Consider the following 16,645-nt stretch of genomic DNA (forward strand, 5'->3'; position numbering starts at 1 on the left):
TTTTTCCAAATGTAGCGATGCTACATCCTTTCCTGCTCGCTCTGCTCAGCGGTTCAGCGGATATCTAAAACATTTTATGTTGCCTTCTTTTGTTAAATTTATTATAAATATTGTTAGCTTAGAGAGGGTTTGGTCATTGCATTTTGGATTCTGAGGCCACTTCTTTCCGAACTTGCGTTGGTGAAGATCGATGCTGTGAGGACGGTGACTTGAGAGACTTCTATCGAGAGACCTGTCCTGACTCGTTTATGACATTTAGCTAGAATAGGTAATTATGAGAATAATGATTTTGCTTTTGAATTGATTTTCTTTGAACTAATTTTAGATAAATTACCATTATTTGAAATACTGTGTTGGTGGTTATTTCTTGTCAATTATTGAGTACTCTATTTTGATTATTATTGATTATTATTGGTTAAATCATGACTCAAGACAGTGTCAATTAGGTCTTATCGACCGTAGTGTAGATGCAGGGTGTTTAGAAGGTTTTCTTTCCACAGGTTTAGTGCTGATAGAGTAATCTGAGTGTATGTTAGTGAAATGGGCCCAAGCGTATGATGAGTGTATGTGCGTGTATCTGTGAATTTACTCTATCCGTGGAAGTAGGGAGAATTTGTACACCCCAATCTGCACCAGGGGCGCGCCACAATCCCAGGGGGGGCGCGCACTCCTCCCAAAAATCTTACCTTTGTTGTGTTGTTTTTCCGCGTCCCACCTCGCAAGTTATCACCCATTTCGAATAAGAAGTTTTGATTGGCTGCTGCTCCCGCTTTCTGCAATCAGCACGCAGGAACATCACCAGTGACGTTCCACCAATGAGGGGGGCAGCAGCTGAGATTCCAGTAAATGCCGCAAAAATTGCGAGCATAAAGCTCCTGCATTTCACGTTTGTTGCCATTTCTCCCTGGTTTCCTGTGAAGGCTTTCCTGCGTTTTCCCGTCGTTTTGCTGTGAAGGACTGCAGAAATCTGGTAAGAGGGCTTTCTCGAAGTGGGGGGGGAATGTTTGGCTGATATTCGGCCTTAACGGAAGTTTTGAGCCCATTGGCCGCCTAAAAGCATCCTCGCGCACAGCGCTTTATTTTTTCAGTTGTATATTAATCACCTCAATGGCTACTATTGATGCGCCAAGTTCGCTATGTTCCTTAACACTTCCCCCCACCCTGAGCCCTGCAAGGCAGACTAAGAGTTCCATCCTTACGAGCTGGTAGACAGCGGGATCACGTCCTGACAACCCTCGCTCACATGATGCCTAGAGTTGGTCATTAAAAGTTTGAGGACTTGGGCAATGAGGCGTTTTTCCAGAAGGATGCAATTCCTCAGAATGGTTTCGTCTTTGTTGCTGTCATTGCTGCTGACGAGTCTCTCGCCCAGACTTACTCACTCTCAGGGCAGAGCCATCCGTCTCCAATGTCACGAAATTTCTGATATTTTTACGTCGAATTGTCCCGCTCCTTCGCCCCGGGTTTTTGGTGCGTGCTAGATTTGTAAGAGTTTTTAATTGATACGTTTTTTATATTGCCGAACGTGCCTCGAGCCTCTCTTTTACCTGAGCTCATGATATGTATATCAATGTATTATGTTTTACTTTGACAGACAACCTACGACGAACGATGTTTAAAATACCAGTGGTGATAAAATGTCAGACATTCCAACCCTCCCGATTCAGGCGGGAGACTACCGATTTCAAGGCTAGTCTCCCGCCTCCCGATTCCTGCAAGCAAAAACCCGATTCCTCTGGGTTTCAGCCGACAGGGCTTGGTATTGTCTTAACGTGCTAATTCTTCCAGCAATTGTCAGAGTGGCGATGCAGGGCAGCGGCTCTAGAAGGGGTGAAAAACCAACAAAGCCCCATTAACAAGTGAATGGTCTTTAAAAGACCTGTGAAGTACTCGGGCGGCTGTGTGTGTGCCTGGGCTGCCACACAGGTGGGGGTGTGGAGTGGGGTTGGTATATGCACTGCCAGCAACCTACCAGGCCAGTGAGTGCAGAACACTTGCATCACCCTCTCTCTGCCTGCCATTGCGCTCCATGCTTCTGAAAGGTAAGAAAAAAACGTGCATTTGCGTCTCAGATGTCCAATCCTGCAGCAGCACACTTCCAAGGCCCATTCATGACAGTAACCCGATTCAAGGCCCCATTCTCCCGATTTTTTTTTTAAAGAATCTTCCACTTTGCTCTTCTGAAATGTTGGCATGTATGAAATATATATTGTACTGGTCAGTGCTGGGACTATGCCTGTCAGAGGCGCTTTCCTCTAGCTCACGGAAGCCACAGCACACTGTCTGTGATTCCCCCTTACGCTCACCACAGCCTTGAATTAGTATGTTGTGGTGTGCGATCATGTTCCCATCAAGGGCAGAGGCTGAGCATTCGTCCTGCTGATTGGCTGCACTGGTTTATACTGGACCCAGGAATTTGTTCAGTCAGGCAGGAGGTGGCCGACATGGCAGAGAAATTCAGAAATCTTGAGGAGAAGTGGCGTAATTCTATGGAGAAGTGTTTGAGGCTTGTTTTAAAATGTGAGCATGTTATTGCTTGTAATTTGATTTTGTAAGTGTGTAAATATCGTAACCGATATATTTCCTGATACGCTTACCATGAGCTTGGATTTTCGATAAAGTGCTCAACCATATTCTCACTCAAACCACCTTCTTTAAATTTGTATTCTGTGCCTGCACATAGGCCTAATTAGCTCCAATTGCATTTGCAGTTTTCATTTGCAGTGGTTCAGATTCCTCTCGCAGCTCGCACAAGTCCCTTGCCTACTCATTATATCAGCGTCTGAGGCGGAGGGCACATGAATGTTACAGAAGGGAAGTTTTCTAGCCTGAACGTGGTCCCTGCAATGGTACCCCATATATTGCTTATTTCTTCACTTACACATGTCATCATCCCACAGTGCAGCCTTTGCAAACCCAAGCCTGTATTTTTACTGTCAGCTACATAGCGCACGTCTGGCATGTGAAAGCAGGCTGTTGTAGCGCTTACAAGGCTCCTAGTCTTATTCGAGGTAAAGAGTAAGAAGGCTGAAGAACTTTTGAAATCAGTCCCATGTCCAGAGTGAGTACCGTGTTTGTGTGTTTCTCACAATCTGGTTTGTCTTTTCCAATTAAGTAGGAGGGACTACACATATCAGTATGCAAACGATCATTATTTTTTCTTGAGTGTTAAACATGTCACTGATTTTTTTTATTTTTTTATTTGAAAAATGTCCAAGGAAACCATCCTTTTAAATTGTTTTAAAATGTATTTATGTTGGGGATTTCTCAGGTGAGACGCTTTGCATGAAGCTGCTAGACCACTTCCGAGTGTGCGGCTGCAGACCTACTATCCTCATCTATAAATCTTTATTTGATAATCCCCAGTGGTTGCTACTGCTAATAAAAAGCCAAAATCAACATCATTGCACAGTTTGCAAAGGGATGGTGTGGAGCTGACAATGATGTTGGTTTTGGCTTTCTATTAGCAGTAGCAATCATTGGGGATTATCAGCTGTTGCACACAATTTCCAAAGCAGTTTTTATTTGAGCAGTGAAAACGTTTGTTTTGAATAGCTTCCAAGTAGCCTCCATGTCATTCAGAACATATTGGCTATTCCTGCCATTTTAGTCAAGACAGTTTTGCATGCTTGGACTTGTAATTTCGATTTTAGCATGGCAAGTATGGGATAAAACGTAAAAGTATATTCTGTAACTCCAATGCTTGCTGAAAAGTCAGAGCTGGTTGAGAGTTTCGGTTTAATAGTAAATGAATGTCAGTCTCAAAGTGGTAATGTTAACTAGAGACAGAATAACCATAAAAATTAGTGAAAAGTGGGAATCCTCATTCGTGCAGAGTAGCCTTCATATCTAGTGTAATACAGCCATAATATTTAATGTAGGATGACAGTAATAGTTCTAAAGGAAAATCAGAGCAAACTGGGCTTCACGATCAGAGCCCTGTGGCTATTGAAATCAATGCAGAGTGAGCAACATGTGCAGTCTTATTAGGGGTACGGTCACAGTTCTCTGCCTCACCCAGACTCAAAACATAATGTTGTTGTCCTTGTTAAAAGTCAATGCTGTGGGTTTCAACACTGATGGTTCTTCATTAGGTCAGGTATCCAAACTTATGCTTCACAAAGGGACTTCTAAAAATATATGGTGGTAAAAGCGCACATATCTGTGAAACTCATTAAGTACAGGCGGTTTCAAGAATCAAACAAAAATTGGAAGTGTTTTTTATTGTTATATTTGGTAAGATTTTAGGAACACTTCTATGTCTCAATGAAACATCTACCAAGTGCTTTACCTAGTCATGAAGTATTGAGTCCTGTTGCACACTTTAGTTCAGTGACTTCTTAGGAGTTTCTCCTTGCTCAGCTGGGTGTGATTTCTAATATTTGTTTCCCTCATCTTCTTTGCTTGATTTTGCTTGCGAGAAAGTGTCATAGTCGTTGAAATGTCACTCATAAGGCACTAGCATTATGGAAATGTCACACATAGCAATCTGAAACCTTGGCAGCTCTGCACTTCTCAGGAGACCAATTGACATTAAGAGTCCTACACATGGAAACACCGAAAGATTTTGGGGCAATGGTGTGACATGCAAAATGTGGAATGAGGTATTCGGGTACACTTAATTCAGAGTTCATCAATCAAGGGGGGGTGCACCACCATCCCAGGGGGATGTATTCAGAGGTACCTTTAGGGCAGCAGCTCCTGGGTATGCACAGAGAAGCTAAATTACACTATTTCAAACCTGTTTGTAAATAATTGGAAAATGTTTAACTTTCTCTAAATTATTCCTGAGCTGGAGTTCGACAATTACATAGGTCTCCCAGGTAATTGTGTCGAATGTTGCACTTGGGCTGCATTTAGAAGAGCACAGCAGCCAAGCGGGAAAATACGTAGTTTTTTTTAGAATTATACAGGCAGGCAGCACCACCCACAGGACTAGAAGGGCTTCAAGTTGCCAAAATAAAAATGCCAGCCATGTGTTGTATGAACACCCTGCAAATTGCCTGTCTTGACACTAAATATGGGTTAATAATAAAGAAGTATTTATTCATTTTCTGTCTTTGTTCCCTGTCAGTCATGGATCTTTCAGGCCGCCCTAGAACACATTTTAAAGTGCTTTCTATTTATATTTGCTGTGCGAAGTATGCATAGATAAGTGCTGAAAATACCGCTTTAGGTGACTGCTTATGTTTGTACCGGCTGGGACATCAAAATAATGAGCAGGCAACCCTAATCATAAAACTGGTAGTTTGTTGCAGGATCAGCACGTTATTTATTTCCTCCACCCTCGATCCCTGGGTAATGCCATAATAGCGCTGGTTTAACTTATGTGTGAAATCCTACGCCGCCGGAAAAGACATGCTGACATCAAGTGTATGGGAATGCACCCTACATTCAGACAACGCACTCCTCATTTTCGCCCTTCAATTTTTCCCAATATATCAAGGTGGTGTCTTAACCAATGGAGCCTTAGCTTTGGCATAGGAGAGATTTATATTTTTAATACAAATTTTAAAAAAAGGTACAGAGTGGCGGTACGGAGTATCCCAGGAGCCCTCCTTGTTCTGTTCCAGATGCCATTCAGCTGCACATGTTGTATGAACCCTTTTTGATTGTATCCCAGGAGCCCTCCTTGTTCTGTTCCAGATGCCATTCAGCGGTACAAAAGGGGGTGGTGATGGACGGAGCATCAGAACCAATCAAACACTCACACCCAGTCAACAGATCTGGGTTTGATCCATCACCGTTCTTTAGCCCACTCTGCCACCCCAGTTCAGACATGGCCATATGCAAATCAGTCTGACCCTGTGCCTCATGGGAACAGTCCAGCCCGAACTGCCAAGCCATGCCTTCCCTGGACCAGAAACAAGCTTCCTAGGACCGGTTGCTGGCATTACAGCCATCTTAAGCCAGGCTTGCTTGAATCCAGTGGCAAAGTGAGCAAGGGACTTACGTCTGAGCATACCCTGCCAACTTATGGCGAACAAAGCGGTACAAAAGGGGGTGGTGATGGACGGAGCATCAGAACCAATCAAACACTCACACCCAGTCAACAGATCTGGGTTTGATCCATCACCGTTCTTTAGCCCACTCTGCCACCCCAGTTCAGACATGGCCATATGCAAATCAGTCTGACCCTGTGCCTCATGGGAACAGTCCAGCCCGAACTGCCAAGCCATGCCTTCCCTGGACCAGAAACAAGCTTCCTAGGACCGGTTTCTGGCATTACAGCCGTCTTCAGCCAGGCTTGCTTGAATCCAGCGGCACATGTTGTATGAACCCTTTTTGATGCAGTAGAATAAGTTATTTTTCCCAGTGCTTTTTTTGCTCTGGCCATCCATCTGTAATATTGCAAAGGTGTATGAGCAAAGGCCAGGGCTCCATGCAAATTATGCGTCCATACTTAAACAGTCCAAAAACCACAATTATGACCTCCGAAGTTGAGAATCAAAGGCAGTGCAAGTTTCTCACAGTGCCTGTCACTGGGTCCTAAAGTTGTTCTAAATGCATGCTCATCCAATCCTGTGCTTCTCTGCAGAGTGCACATTACATTAGTCACATGTGCAAGTTGTGATTATGTGCAAAAGTGCAAGAAGGAACTGCTAACGTGGCCTTGCCAGAAATCAAATTTTTAACTTCAACTAATAACTTGCAGATCACAGCGTATTTTATTTGTCCTTAAGATAAGGCAGCAAGTAACTTCTAGGCATGCCATTCACTCCCTTGCCCATCTCTGATTTTGATCTCGCGAGCTTTCATGGTGTCTCGTGCGAACATACTGAGAACATGCAAGTAATATGTCTTGAACATTTTCTCTTCATTGCAAGGGAAAAAGCTACTTGATCGCTAGGCCGAGGACTCCTATTCAAGCAGAAGAAACATCTGAGGAAGTTAATAAGAAGGTATGCATTTGTTTTTGAATGTTGGGTGAAGGAGCAGTGCTGAAGTTTGCCCTCACTAACCTTTGAACAAGTAACTTGCAGAGCCTCATCGGTGGTATACAGCATATACATACTGGATCAATATTGGGAGCACCTACTTAAAGCCTGGATGAGCTGGAATTACTTTTTATCCACCAACCACAGAATGATTCTTTTATCCAAATTTATTTTATTTAAACCATAAGAAGATTTTTTTTAAAGATGTTTTTTTTTTAAACTACAAAGTTAAAAACCTCCTGTACCTCATGCAGCTGTAAAATTGCAGCCATGTACTATTCATTAACATGCAGCTTCACATTTTGTATCTTAGGTTAATCAGGCATTTGATATGGATCGTTTTCTGCTCCCAAAAGATGGTAGAGTGCTCAAGCGAAAGGCTGAAACAGAAACAGTTGGAGAGAGAAAAGCTGCAAAAACAAGGAAATATGATTCCTCCTATTTGGATATTGGTTTCACCTGCATTGCTGTTAGTGGAGAAAGTAGACCACAGTGTGTGGTTTGTGGCGTGATCTTAGCTAAAGACAGCTTGAAGCCAACCAAATTAAGACATCACTTTGAAACGAAACATGGGTCTCTAGCAGGAAAAAGCAGAGATTTTTTTTGCCAGGAAGTTGCAAGAGATAACTCAGCAGAAAGAAGCGGTGAAACATGTGGCAAATACTCCTGCAAATGCATTAAAAGCCTCATACCAAGTAGCATACCACATTGCCAAAAACAAAAGGCCCTTTGTAGATGGAGAAAAGGTGATTCTCCCAGCATTGCTCGACGTAGCTAGGACAATGCTAGGTGAAAAAGCAGCAGAGAAGTTAAAAAGTATCCCCATTTCAGACACAACAGTTTGCCGCCGCATCTCTGACATGTCAGAAGATATCCAGGGACAGCTCATAGCCTGGTTGAAATCAAGTTTGTTTGCTTTGCAGCTGGATGAAGCAACTGATGTGTCAAAGGATGCCCATTTAATTGCTTATGTTCGTTACTGTCATGAATCATTAGTATTAGAAGATTTTTTATTTTGCAAGCCAATCAAGGGGCGGGCAACAGGATCCGATTTGTTTGTCATTATCAATGACTTCCTGAATATCCATGGCTTAACATGGGAAAACTGTGTTGGAATCTGCACAGATGGTGCTCCTTCAATGTGTGGTGCTAGGGCTGGCCTAAAAGCTAATGTATTGAAAGTGGCTCCACATATTCTGTGGACTCACTGTATGATACACCGGGAAGCCCTTGCTGTTCGAAACATGGACAGCGAACTAGAGGATGTGCTGAATTCTGCTATAAAAATAGTAAATTTTATAAAGACCCATCCCACAAGAGCTCGTCTATTTGCAATTTTATGTGCAGAAATGGGAGCCGAGCATGATGGCTTGCTGTTTCATACAGAAGTGCGGTGGTTGTCCAGGGGGAAAGTGCTGTGTCGCATCTTCGAATTAAGGAATGAAGTACGGCAGTTTCTTCTGTGTTTTGACCCCTGCAAAGCAGAACAACTATGCAATCCCCGCTGGCTTGTGCTTCTAGCATACCTTGCTGACATTTTTGAGAAATTAAATTCCCTGAATCTGTCGCTGCAAGGAGCTAATGTGACTTCTTTTAGCATGAATAAAAGAATAACTGCATTCAAGAAGAAGCTTGAATTATGGAGAAGACTAGTTGAAGATGGCCTGTTTGAGCAGTTTCCATGTTTAGTAGATGCACTTGCGGAGACTGAGTGTAAACTTTCAAGTGTGGCTGAGATAATAAAAAATCACCTGACATCTCTCAGGGACAGTTTGCAAAAGTATTTTCCTGAGGACAACGATCACTTCAATGACTGGGTCTTTCAACCATTTCTGGCAGAGGTGGCAAGTAGGGGTGGGCGGAATTTGGGAAAGTGACTTTCGCAAATTATCGCGAAAATGTTAAAAATCTCCGCAAACACGCGGAAATATCGCGAAGATGCAGAAGTATTTTTCCCGCCCGTTCGCGGTATTTTCTGCATGGTTGCGGCTCGCCAACTTACCCATGCGGTTGCTCGCGGGCGCGGCCATCTTGTTTTCACTCTTCTCGCGGTGCATGATCGCGAGAAGAAAGACGTGATCGCGCGAGCAATGACATTACTGCGGGCGCGAACTGTCGCAAGACAGCGCAAATAGCTACCAACAATCCAACATCTCGTGGAGAACGCGACCGGATCGGGAAAACTTGTCGGCGAACGCGGGGATTCAGGTAAGGCGGTCGCACGCGCGCGAGAATGTATTATTTTACAGCGCGAGCAAGAAACAAATTATCGCTAAGCTGCGGAATGCGGAAATTTTGCCATTTTCGCGCTCTCCGCGGAACGCGAAAATTTCAAATTATCGCAATTTCCGCGAGCGGAACAGAAATTTAGCCCAGGCCTAGTGGCAAGCCATCTCCCGATTCGTATGCAGCAGGAACTCATTGATCTCCAAAGTGACCGCACTCTGCAGATGCATTTCAGCAAAGTCTCACTGGGAGAGTTTTGGCTGAAAATGTCTGCAGAATATTCAGCTTTGAGAGAAACTGCTATCAAAACTCTCTTGCCTTTCAACTCGTCGTATTTATGTGAGATTGGGTTCTCAGCACTTGCGGTATTAAAGACTAAGTACCGTTAAAGACTGGATGTGGAGCACAACCTGAGGATGGCAGTAGCAAAAATCCATCCACAGATTGACCGTCTCTGTGGTAAAAAACAGGCACACCCATCACATTAATGTTGGTGGTGTTTTTATCAATCTGTCATGTGTAAAACTAAGCATCCTAGTAAAAACAATTTGCACACATTTTATCTTGGAACATTTTGTTTTAAACTGTGTAATATGACTCTGTCATTAACCACACCCACTCGCAAACTTACAGTTCACTAAACTCCTATTGCGTTGAACATTATTTGACGGATATGGCCCGGGATATGCGGGAGAAATTTCTGTCAGGTGGTGGGGGGGCCGACATGTCAAAAAATTCAGTTGGGGGGGCTCAACCTACAAAAGTTTGAAGACCTCTGGTGTAGGGGGTCGTGCTGGGGGCAGTGTTTTAGGGTTGAGAGTAGTGCAGTGGTGTTTGTGTAGTGTAGGGGGTCGTGATGGGGTAGTGTTTTAGGGTTGAGGGTAGTGCAGTGTTATTTGTGTACTGCAGGGGGTGGTGTTTTAGGGTTTAGGGTAGTGCAGTGGTGTTTGTGTAGTGTAGGGGGTCATGCTGGGGGTAGTGTTTTAGGGTTTAGGGTAGTGCAGTGGTGTTTCTGTAGTGTAGGGTTCGTGTTTTAGTGTTTAGGCTAGTGCAGTGGTTTTTGGAGTAGTGTAGGCGGTCGTGATGGGGATAGTGTTTTTGGGTTTAGCGTTGTGCAGTTGTGCTTGAGTAGTGAAGGGGGTCGTGCTGGGGTAGTGTTTTAGGGTTTAGGGTAGTGCAATGGTGTTTGTGTAGGGTAGCGGGTTGTGCGGGGGTTGTGTTTTAGGGTTTAGTTTAGTGCAGTGGTGTTTGTGTAGTATGGGGGGGTAGTGCTGGGGATAGTGTTTTAGGGTTTAGGGTAGTGCAGTGGTGTTTGGGTAGTGTAGGTGTTCATGCTGGGGGTAGTGTTTTAGGGTTTAGGGTAGTGCAGTAGTGTTTGGGTAGGGTAGGGGGTCATGTTGGGGGTAGATTTAGGGTTTATGGTAGTGCAGTGGTGTTTGGGTAGTGTAGGGGTAGTGCTGGGGTAGTGTGTTAGGGTTTAGGGTAGTGCACTGGTGTTTGTGTAGTATAGGGGGTAGTGCTGGGGGCAGTGTTTTAGGGTTTAGGGTAGTGCAGTGGTGTTTGGGTAGTGTAGGTGTTCATGCTGGGGGTAGTGTTTTAGGGTTTAGGGTAGTGCAGTAGTGTTTGGGTAGGGTAGGAGGTCATGTTGGGGGTAGATTTAGGGTTTAGGGTAGTGCAGTGGTGTTTGTGTTGTGAGGGGGTTGAGCTGGGGGTAGTGTTTTAGGGTTTAGGGTAGTGCAGTGGTGTTTCTATAGTGTATGGGGTAATGCTGGGGATACTATTTAGGGTGTAGGATAGTGCAGGGGTGTTTGGGTAGTGTAGGGGGTCATGCTGGGCATAGTGTTTTAGGGTTTAGGGTAGTACAGTGGTGTTTGTGTAGTCTAGGGGGTCATGTTGGGGGTAGTGTTTTAGGGTTTAGGGTAGTGCACTGGTGTTTGTGTAGTGTAGGGGAAGTGTTTTAGGGTTTAGGGTAGTGCAGTGATGTTTGTGAAGTGTAGGGGGTCATACTGTGGGTAGTGTTTTAGGGTTTAGGGTAGTGCAGTGGTGTTTGTGTAGTGTAGGGAGTCATGGTTTAGGGTATAGGGTAGTGCAGTGGTGTTTGGCTAGTGAAGGGTGTCATGCTGGGTTTAGTGTTTTTGGGTTTAGGGTAGTGCAGTGGTGTTTGGGTAGTGTAGGGGTTTGTGCTGGGGATAGTGTTTTAGGGTTTAGGGTAGTGTAGTGGCGTTTGAGTAGTGTAGGGGGTCGGGCTGGGGGTAGTGTTTTAGGGTTTAGGGTAGTGTAGTGCTGTTTGTGTAGTGTAGGACGTCATGTTTAAGGGTTTAGGCTAGTGCAGTGGTTTTTGGGTAGTGTAGGGGGTGGTACTGGGGGTAGTGCTTTGGGTTTAGCGTAGTGCAGTTATGTTTGGGTAGTGAAGTGGGTCGTGCTGGAGGTAGTGTTTTAGGGTTTAGGGTAGTGCACTGGTGTTTGTGTAGTGTAGAGTGTAGGGTTTTAGGGTTTAGGGTAGTGCAGTGGTGTTTGTGTAGTGTAGGGGGTCATGCGGGGGGTAGTGTTTTAGGGTTTAGGGTAGTGCAGTGGTGTTTGTGTACTGTAGGGGGTAGTGTTTTAGGGTTTAGGGTAGTGCAGTGGTGTTTGGGTAGTGTAGGGAGTCGTGCTAGGGGTAGTGTTTTAGGGATTAGGGTATTGCAGTGGTGTTTGTATAGTGTAGGGGGTCATATTTTAGGATATAGGGTAGTGCAGTGCTGTTTGGATAGTGTAGGGGGTCATGCTGGGGTTAGTGGCTTAGGGTATAGGGAAGTGCAGTGGTGTTTGGGTAGTATAGGTTTTAATGCTGGGGGTAGTGTTTTAGGGTTTAGGGTAGTGCTGTGGTGTTTGGGTAGTGTAGGGATTTGTGCTGGGGATAGTGTTTTAGGGTTTAGGGCAGTGCAGTGGTGTTTGTGTAGTGTGGGAGGTCATGCTGGGGGTAGATTTAGGGTTTAGTGTAGTGCAGTGGTGTTTGGGTAGTGTAGGGAGTCGTGCTGGAGTAGTGTTTTAGGGGTTAGGGTAGTGCAGTGGTGTTTGTGTAATGTAGGGGGTTGTGTTTTAGGGTTTAGGGTAGTGCAGTGGTGTTTGGGTAGTGTAGGGGGTTGTGCTGGGGGTACTGTTTTTAGGTTTAGCATAGTGCAGTTGTGTTTGGGTAGTGAAGGGGGTCGTGCTAGGGGTAGTGTTTTAGGGTTTAGGGTAGTACAGTGGTGTTTTTGTAGTGAGTGGGTCGTGCTTGGGGAAGTGCTTTAGGGTTTAGGGTAGTGCAGTGGTGTTTGTGTAGTGAAGGAGGTCATGCTGGGTGTAGATTTAGGGTTTAGGGTTATGCAGTGGTGTTTGTGTAGTGTAGGGTGTAATGCTGGGGGCAGTGTTTTAGGGTTTAGGGTAGTGCAGTGGTGTTTGTGTAATGTAGTGAGTCGTGCTGGGGGTTGTGTTTAGGGTTTAGGGTAGTGCAGTGGTGTTTGGGTAGTTTAGTGTGTCATGCTGTGGGTAGTGTTTTAGAGTTTAGGGTAGTGCAGTGGTGTTTGTGTAGTGTAGGGGATCGTGCTGGGGATAGTGTTTTAGGATTTAGTGTAGTACAGTGGTGTTTTGATATGTAGGGGATAGTGCTGGGGTAGTGTTTTAACGTTTAGGGTAGTGCAGTGGTGTTTGTGTAGTGTAGGTGTTCGTGTTTTAGGGTTTAGGGTAGTGTAGTAGAGTTTGGGTAGTGTAGGGGGTCATGCAGGAGTAGTGTTTTTGGGTTTAGCATAGTGCAGTTGTGTTTGCATAGTTAAGGGGGTCATACTGGAAGTAGTGTTTTAGGGTTTAGGAAACTATAGTGGTGTTTGTGTAGTGTAGGGGGTCTTTCTTGGGGTAGTTTTTTAGGGTTTAGGGTAGTGCAGTGGTGTTTGTGTAGTGTAGGGGGTCGTGCTGGGGGTAGTGTTTTAGAGATTAAGGCAGTGCAGTGGTGCTTGTGTAGTGAAGAGGGTCTTGCTGGAGGTAGTGTTTTAGGGTTTAGGGTAGTGCAGTTGTGTTTGAGTAGTCTAGGGGGTTGTGCTGGGGCTAGATTTAGGGTTTAGGGTAGTGCAGTGGTGTTTGGGTAGTGTAGGGAGTCGTGCTGGTGTTTGTGTTTTAGGGTATAGGGTAGTGCAGTTATGTTTGGGTAGTGTAGGGTGTCGTGCTGTGGGTAGTGTTTTACGGTTTAGGGTAGTGCAGTCGTGCTTGTGTAGTGTAGGGGTTCGTGCTGGGGGTAGTGTTTTATAGTTTAGGGTAGTGCAGTGGAGTTTGGGTAGTGTAGGGGTTCATGCTGGTTGTAGTGTTTTAGGGTTTAGGGTACTGCAGTGTTGTTTGGGTAGTGTAGGGGGTCATGCTGGGGTAGTGTTTTAGGGTTTAGGGTAGTGCAGTGGTGTTTGGGTAGTGTAGGGGGTCATGCTGGGGGTAGATAAAGGGTTTAGGGTAGTGCAGTTGTGTTTGTGTTGTGAGGGGGTCATGCTGGGGGTAGTGTTTTAGGGTTTCGGGTAGTGCAGTGGTGTTTGTATAGTGTAGGGGTTCATGCTGAGGATAGTGTTTTAGGGTTTAGGGTAGTGCAGTGTTGTTTGGGTAGTGTAGGGGGTCATGCTGGGGTAGTGTTTTAGGGTTTAGGGTAGTGCAGTGATGTTTGTGTAGTGTAAGGGGTCATGCTGGAGGTAGTGTTTTAGGGTTTAGGGTGGTGCAGTGGTGTTTGTGTAGTGTAGGGTGTAGTGTTTTAGGGTTTAGGGTAGTGCAGTGGTATTTGTGTAGTATAGGGGGTCATGCTGTGGGTAGTGTTTAAGTGTTTAGGGTAGTGCAGTGGTGTTTGTATAGTGTAGGGGGTCATATTTTAGGGTATAGGGTAGTGCAGTGGTGTTTGTGTCGTATAGGGGGTCATGCGGGGGTAGTGGTTTAGGGTTTAGGGTAGTGCAGTGGTGTTTGTGTACTGTAGGGGGTAGTGTTTTAGGGTTTAGGGTAGTGCAGTGGTGTTTAGGTAGTGTATGGAGTCGTGCTAGGGGTAGTGTTTTAGGGATTAGGGTATTGCAGTGGTGTTTGTATAGTGTAGGGGGTCATATTTTAGGATATAGGGTAGTGCAGTGGTGTTTGGATAGTGTAGGGGGTCATGCTGGGGTTAGTGGTTTTGGGTATAGGGAAGTGCAGTGGTGTTTGGGTAGTATAGGTTTTCATAATGGGGGTAGTGCTTTAGGGTTTAGGGTAGTGCAGTGGTGTTTGGGTAGTGTAGGGATTTGTGCTGGGGATAGTGTTTTAGGGTTTAGGGCAGTGCAGTGGTGTTTGTGTAGTGTGGGAGGTCATGCTGGGGGTAGATTTAGGGTTTAGTGTAGTGCAGTGGTATTTGGGTAGTGTAGGGAGTCGTGCTGTGGTAGTGTTTTAGGGTTTAGGGTAGTGCAGTGGTGTTTGTGTAGTGTAGGGGGTTGTGTTTTAGGGTTTAGGGTAGTGCAGTGGTGTTTGGGTATTGTAGGGGGTTGTGCTGGGGGTAGTGTTTTTAGGTTTAGCATAGTGCAGTTGTGTTTGGGTAGTGAAGGGGGTCATGCTAGGGGTAGTGTTTTAGGGTTTAGGGTAGTACAGTGGTGTTTTTGTAGTGAGTGGGTCGTGCCTGGGGAAGTGCTTTAGGGTTTAGGGTAGTGCAGTGGTGTTTGTGTTGTGAATGGAGGTCATGCTGGGTGTAGATTTAGGGTTTAGGGTTATGCAGTGGTGTTTGTGTAGTGTAGGGTGTCATGCTGGGGGCAGTGTTTTAGGGTTTAGGGTAGTGCAGTGGTGTTTGTGTAATGTAGTGAGTCGTGCTGGGGGTTGTGTTTAGAGTGTAGGGTAGTGCAGTGGTGTTTGGGTAGTTTAGTGTGTCATGCTGTGGGTAGTGTTTTAGAGTTTAAGGTAGTGCAGTGGTGTTTGTGTAGTGTAGAGGATCATGCTGGGGATAGTGTTTTAGGATTTAGTGTAGTACAGTGGTGTTTTGATATGTAGGGGATAGTGCTGGGGTAGTGTTTTAGTGTTTAGGGTAGTGCAGTGGTGTTTGTGTAGTGTAGGTGGTCGTGTTTTAGGGTTTAGGGTAGTGTAGTAGAGTTTGGGTAGTGTAGGGTGTCATGCAGGAGTAGTGTTTTTAGGTTTAGCATAGTGCAGTTGTGTTTGCATAGTTAAGGGAGTCATACTGGAAGTAGTGTTTTAGGGTTTAGGAAACTATAGTGGTGTTTGTGTAGTGTAGGGGGTCTTTCTTGCGGTAGTTTTTTTAGGGTTTAGGGTAGTGCAGTGGTGTTTGTGTAGTGTAGGGGGTCGTGCTGGGGGTAGTGTTTTAGAGATTAAGGCAGTGCAGTGGTGCTTGTGTAGTGAAGAGGGTCTTGCTGGAAGTAGTGTTTTAGGGTTTAGGGTAGTGCAGTTGTGTTTGAGTAGTCTAGGGGGTTGTGCTGGGGGTAGATTTAGGATTTAGGGTAGTTCAGTGGTGTTTGGGTAGTGTAGGGAGTCGTGCTGGTGGTTGTGTTTTAGGGTATAGGGTAGTGCAGTTATGTTTGGGTAGTGTAGGGTGTCGTGCTGTGGGTAGTGTTTTACGGTTTAGGGTAGTGCAGTCGTGCTTGTGTAGTGTAGGGGTTCGTGCTGGGGTAGTGTTTTATGGTTTAGGGTAGTGCAGTGGAGTTTGGGTAGTGTAGGGGTTCATGCTGGTTGTAGTGTTTTAGGGTTTAGGGTAGTGCAGTGTTGTTTGGGTAGCGTAGGGGGTCATGCTGGGGTAGTGTTTTAGGGTTTAGGGTAGTGCAGTGATGTTTGGATAGTATAGGGGGTCATGCTGGGGGTAGATAAAGGGTTTAGGGTAGTGCAGTTGTGTTTGTGTTGTGAGGGGGTCATGCTGGGGGTAGTGTTTTAGGGTTTCGGGTAGTGCAGTGGTGTTTGTATAGTGTAGGGGTTCATGCTGAGGATAGTGTTTTAGGGTTAAGGGTAGTGCAGTGTTGTTTGGGTAGTGTAGGGTGTAGTGTTTTAGGGTTTAGGGTAGTGCAGTGGTGTTTGTGTAGTATAGGGGGTCATGCTGTGGGTAGTGTGTAAGTGTTTAGGGTAGGGCAGTGGTGTTTGTATAGTGTAGGGGGTCATATTTTAGGGTATAGGGTAGTGCAGTGGGGTTTGGATAGTGTAGGGGGTCATGCTGGGGTTAGTGGCTTAGGGTTTCAGGAAGTGCAGTGCTGTTTGGGTAGTATAGATGTTCATGCTGGGGGTAGAGTTTTAGGGTTCAGGGTAGTGCAGTGGTGTTTGTGTAGTGTAGGGGGTCATGCTGGGGGCAGTGTTTTAGGGTTTAGGGTAGTACAGTGGTGTTTGGGTAGTGTAGGGAGTTGTGCAGGTGGTAGTGTTTTAGGGTTTAGGGTAGTGCAGTTATGTTTGGATAGTGTAGGGTGTCGTGCTGGGGTAGTGTTTTATGGTTTAGGGTAGTGCAGTGGTGTTTGGGTAGTGTAGGGGTTCATGCCGGGGTAGTGCTTTAGGGT

The 16,645-nt window shown here is 45.3% G+C and overlaps 1 protein-coding gene across 1 annotated transcript in view; it reads left to right on the top strand.

Annotated features, from left to right (window-relative positions):
• The first annotated feature begins 4,033 nt into the window (after positions 1 to 4,033).
• LOC146870530 (zinc finger BED domain-containing protein 5-like) overlaps positions 4,034 to 16,645 on the top strand; it is a 128,269-nt gene continuing 115,657 nt past the window's right edge. Inside the window, exons 1-4 of the mRNA XM_085643169.1 lie at positions 4,034 to 4,099; positions 6,828 to 6,902; positions 7,252 to 7,437; positions 7,523 to 8,786. Of these exons, the coding sequence (XP_085499295.1) occupies positions 4,034 to 4,099; positions 6,828 to 6,902; positions 7,252 to 7,437; positions 7,523 to 8,786 (1,591 nt within the window). The remainder of the gene's footprint in view (positions 4,100 to 6,827; positions 6,903 to 7,251; positions 7,438 to 7,522; positions 8,787 to 16,645) is intronic.

Source organism: Triturus cristatus, chromosome 1_1 (genome assembly GCF_964204655.1).
Source record: "Triturus cristatus chromosome 1_1, aTriCri1.1, whole genome shotgun sequence".
In the NCBI taxonomy this organism is placed as follows: domain Eukaryota; kingdom Metazoa; phylum Chordata; class Amphibia; order Caudata; family Salamandridae; genus Triturus; species Triturus cristatus.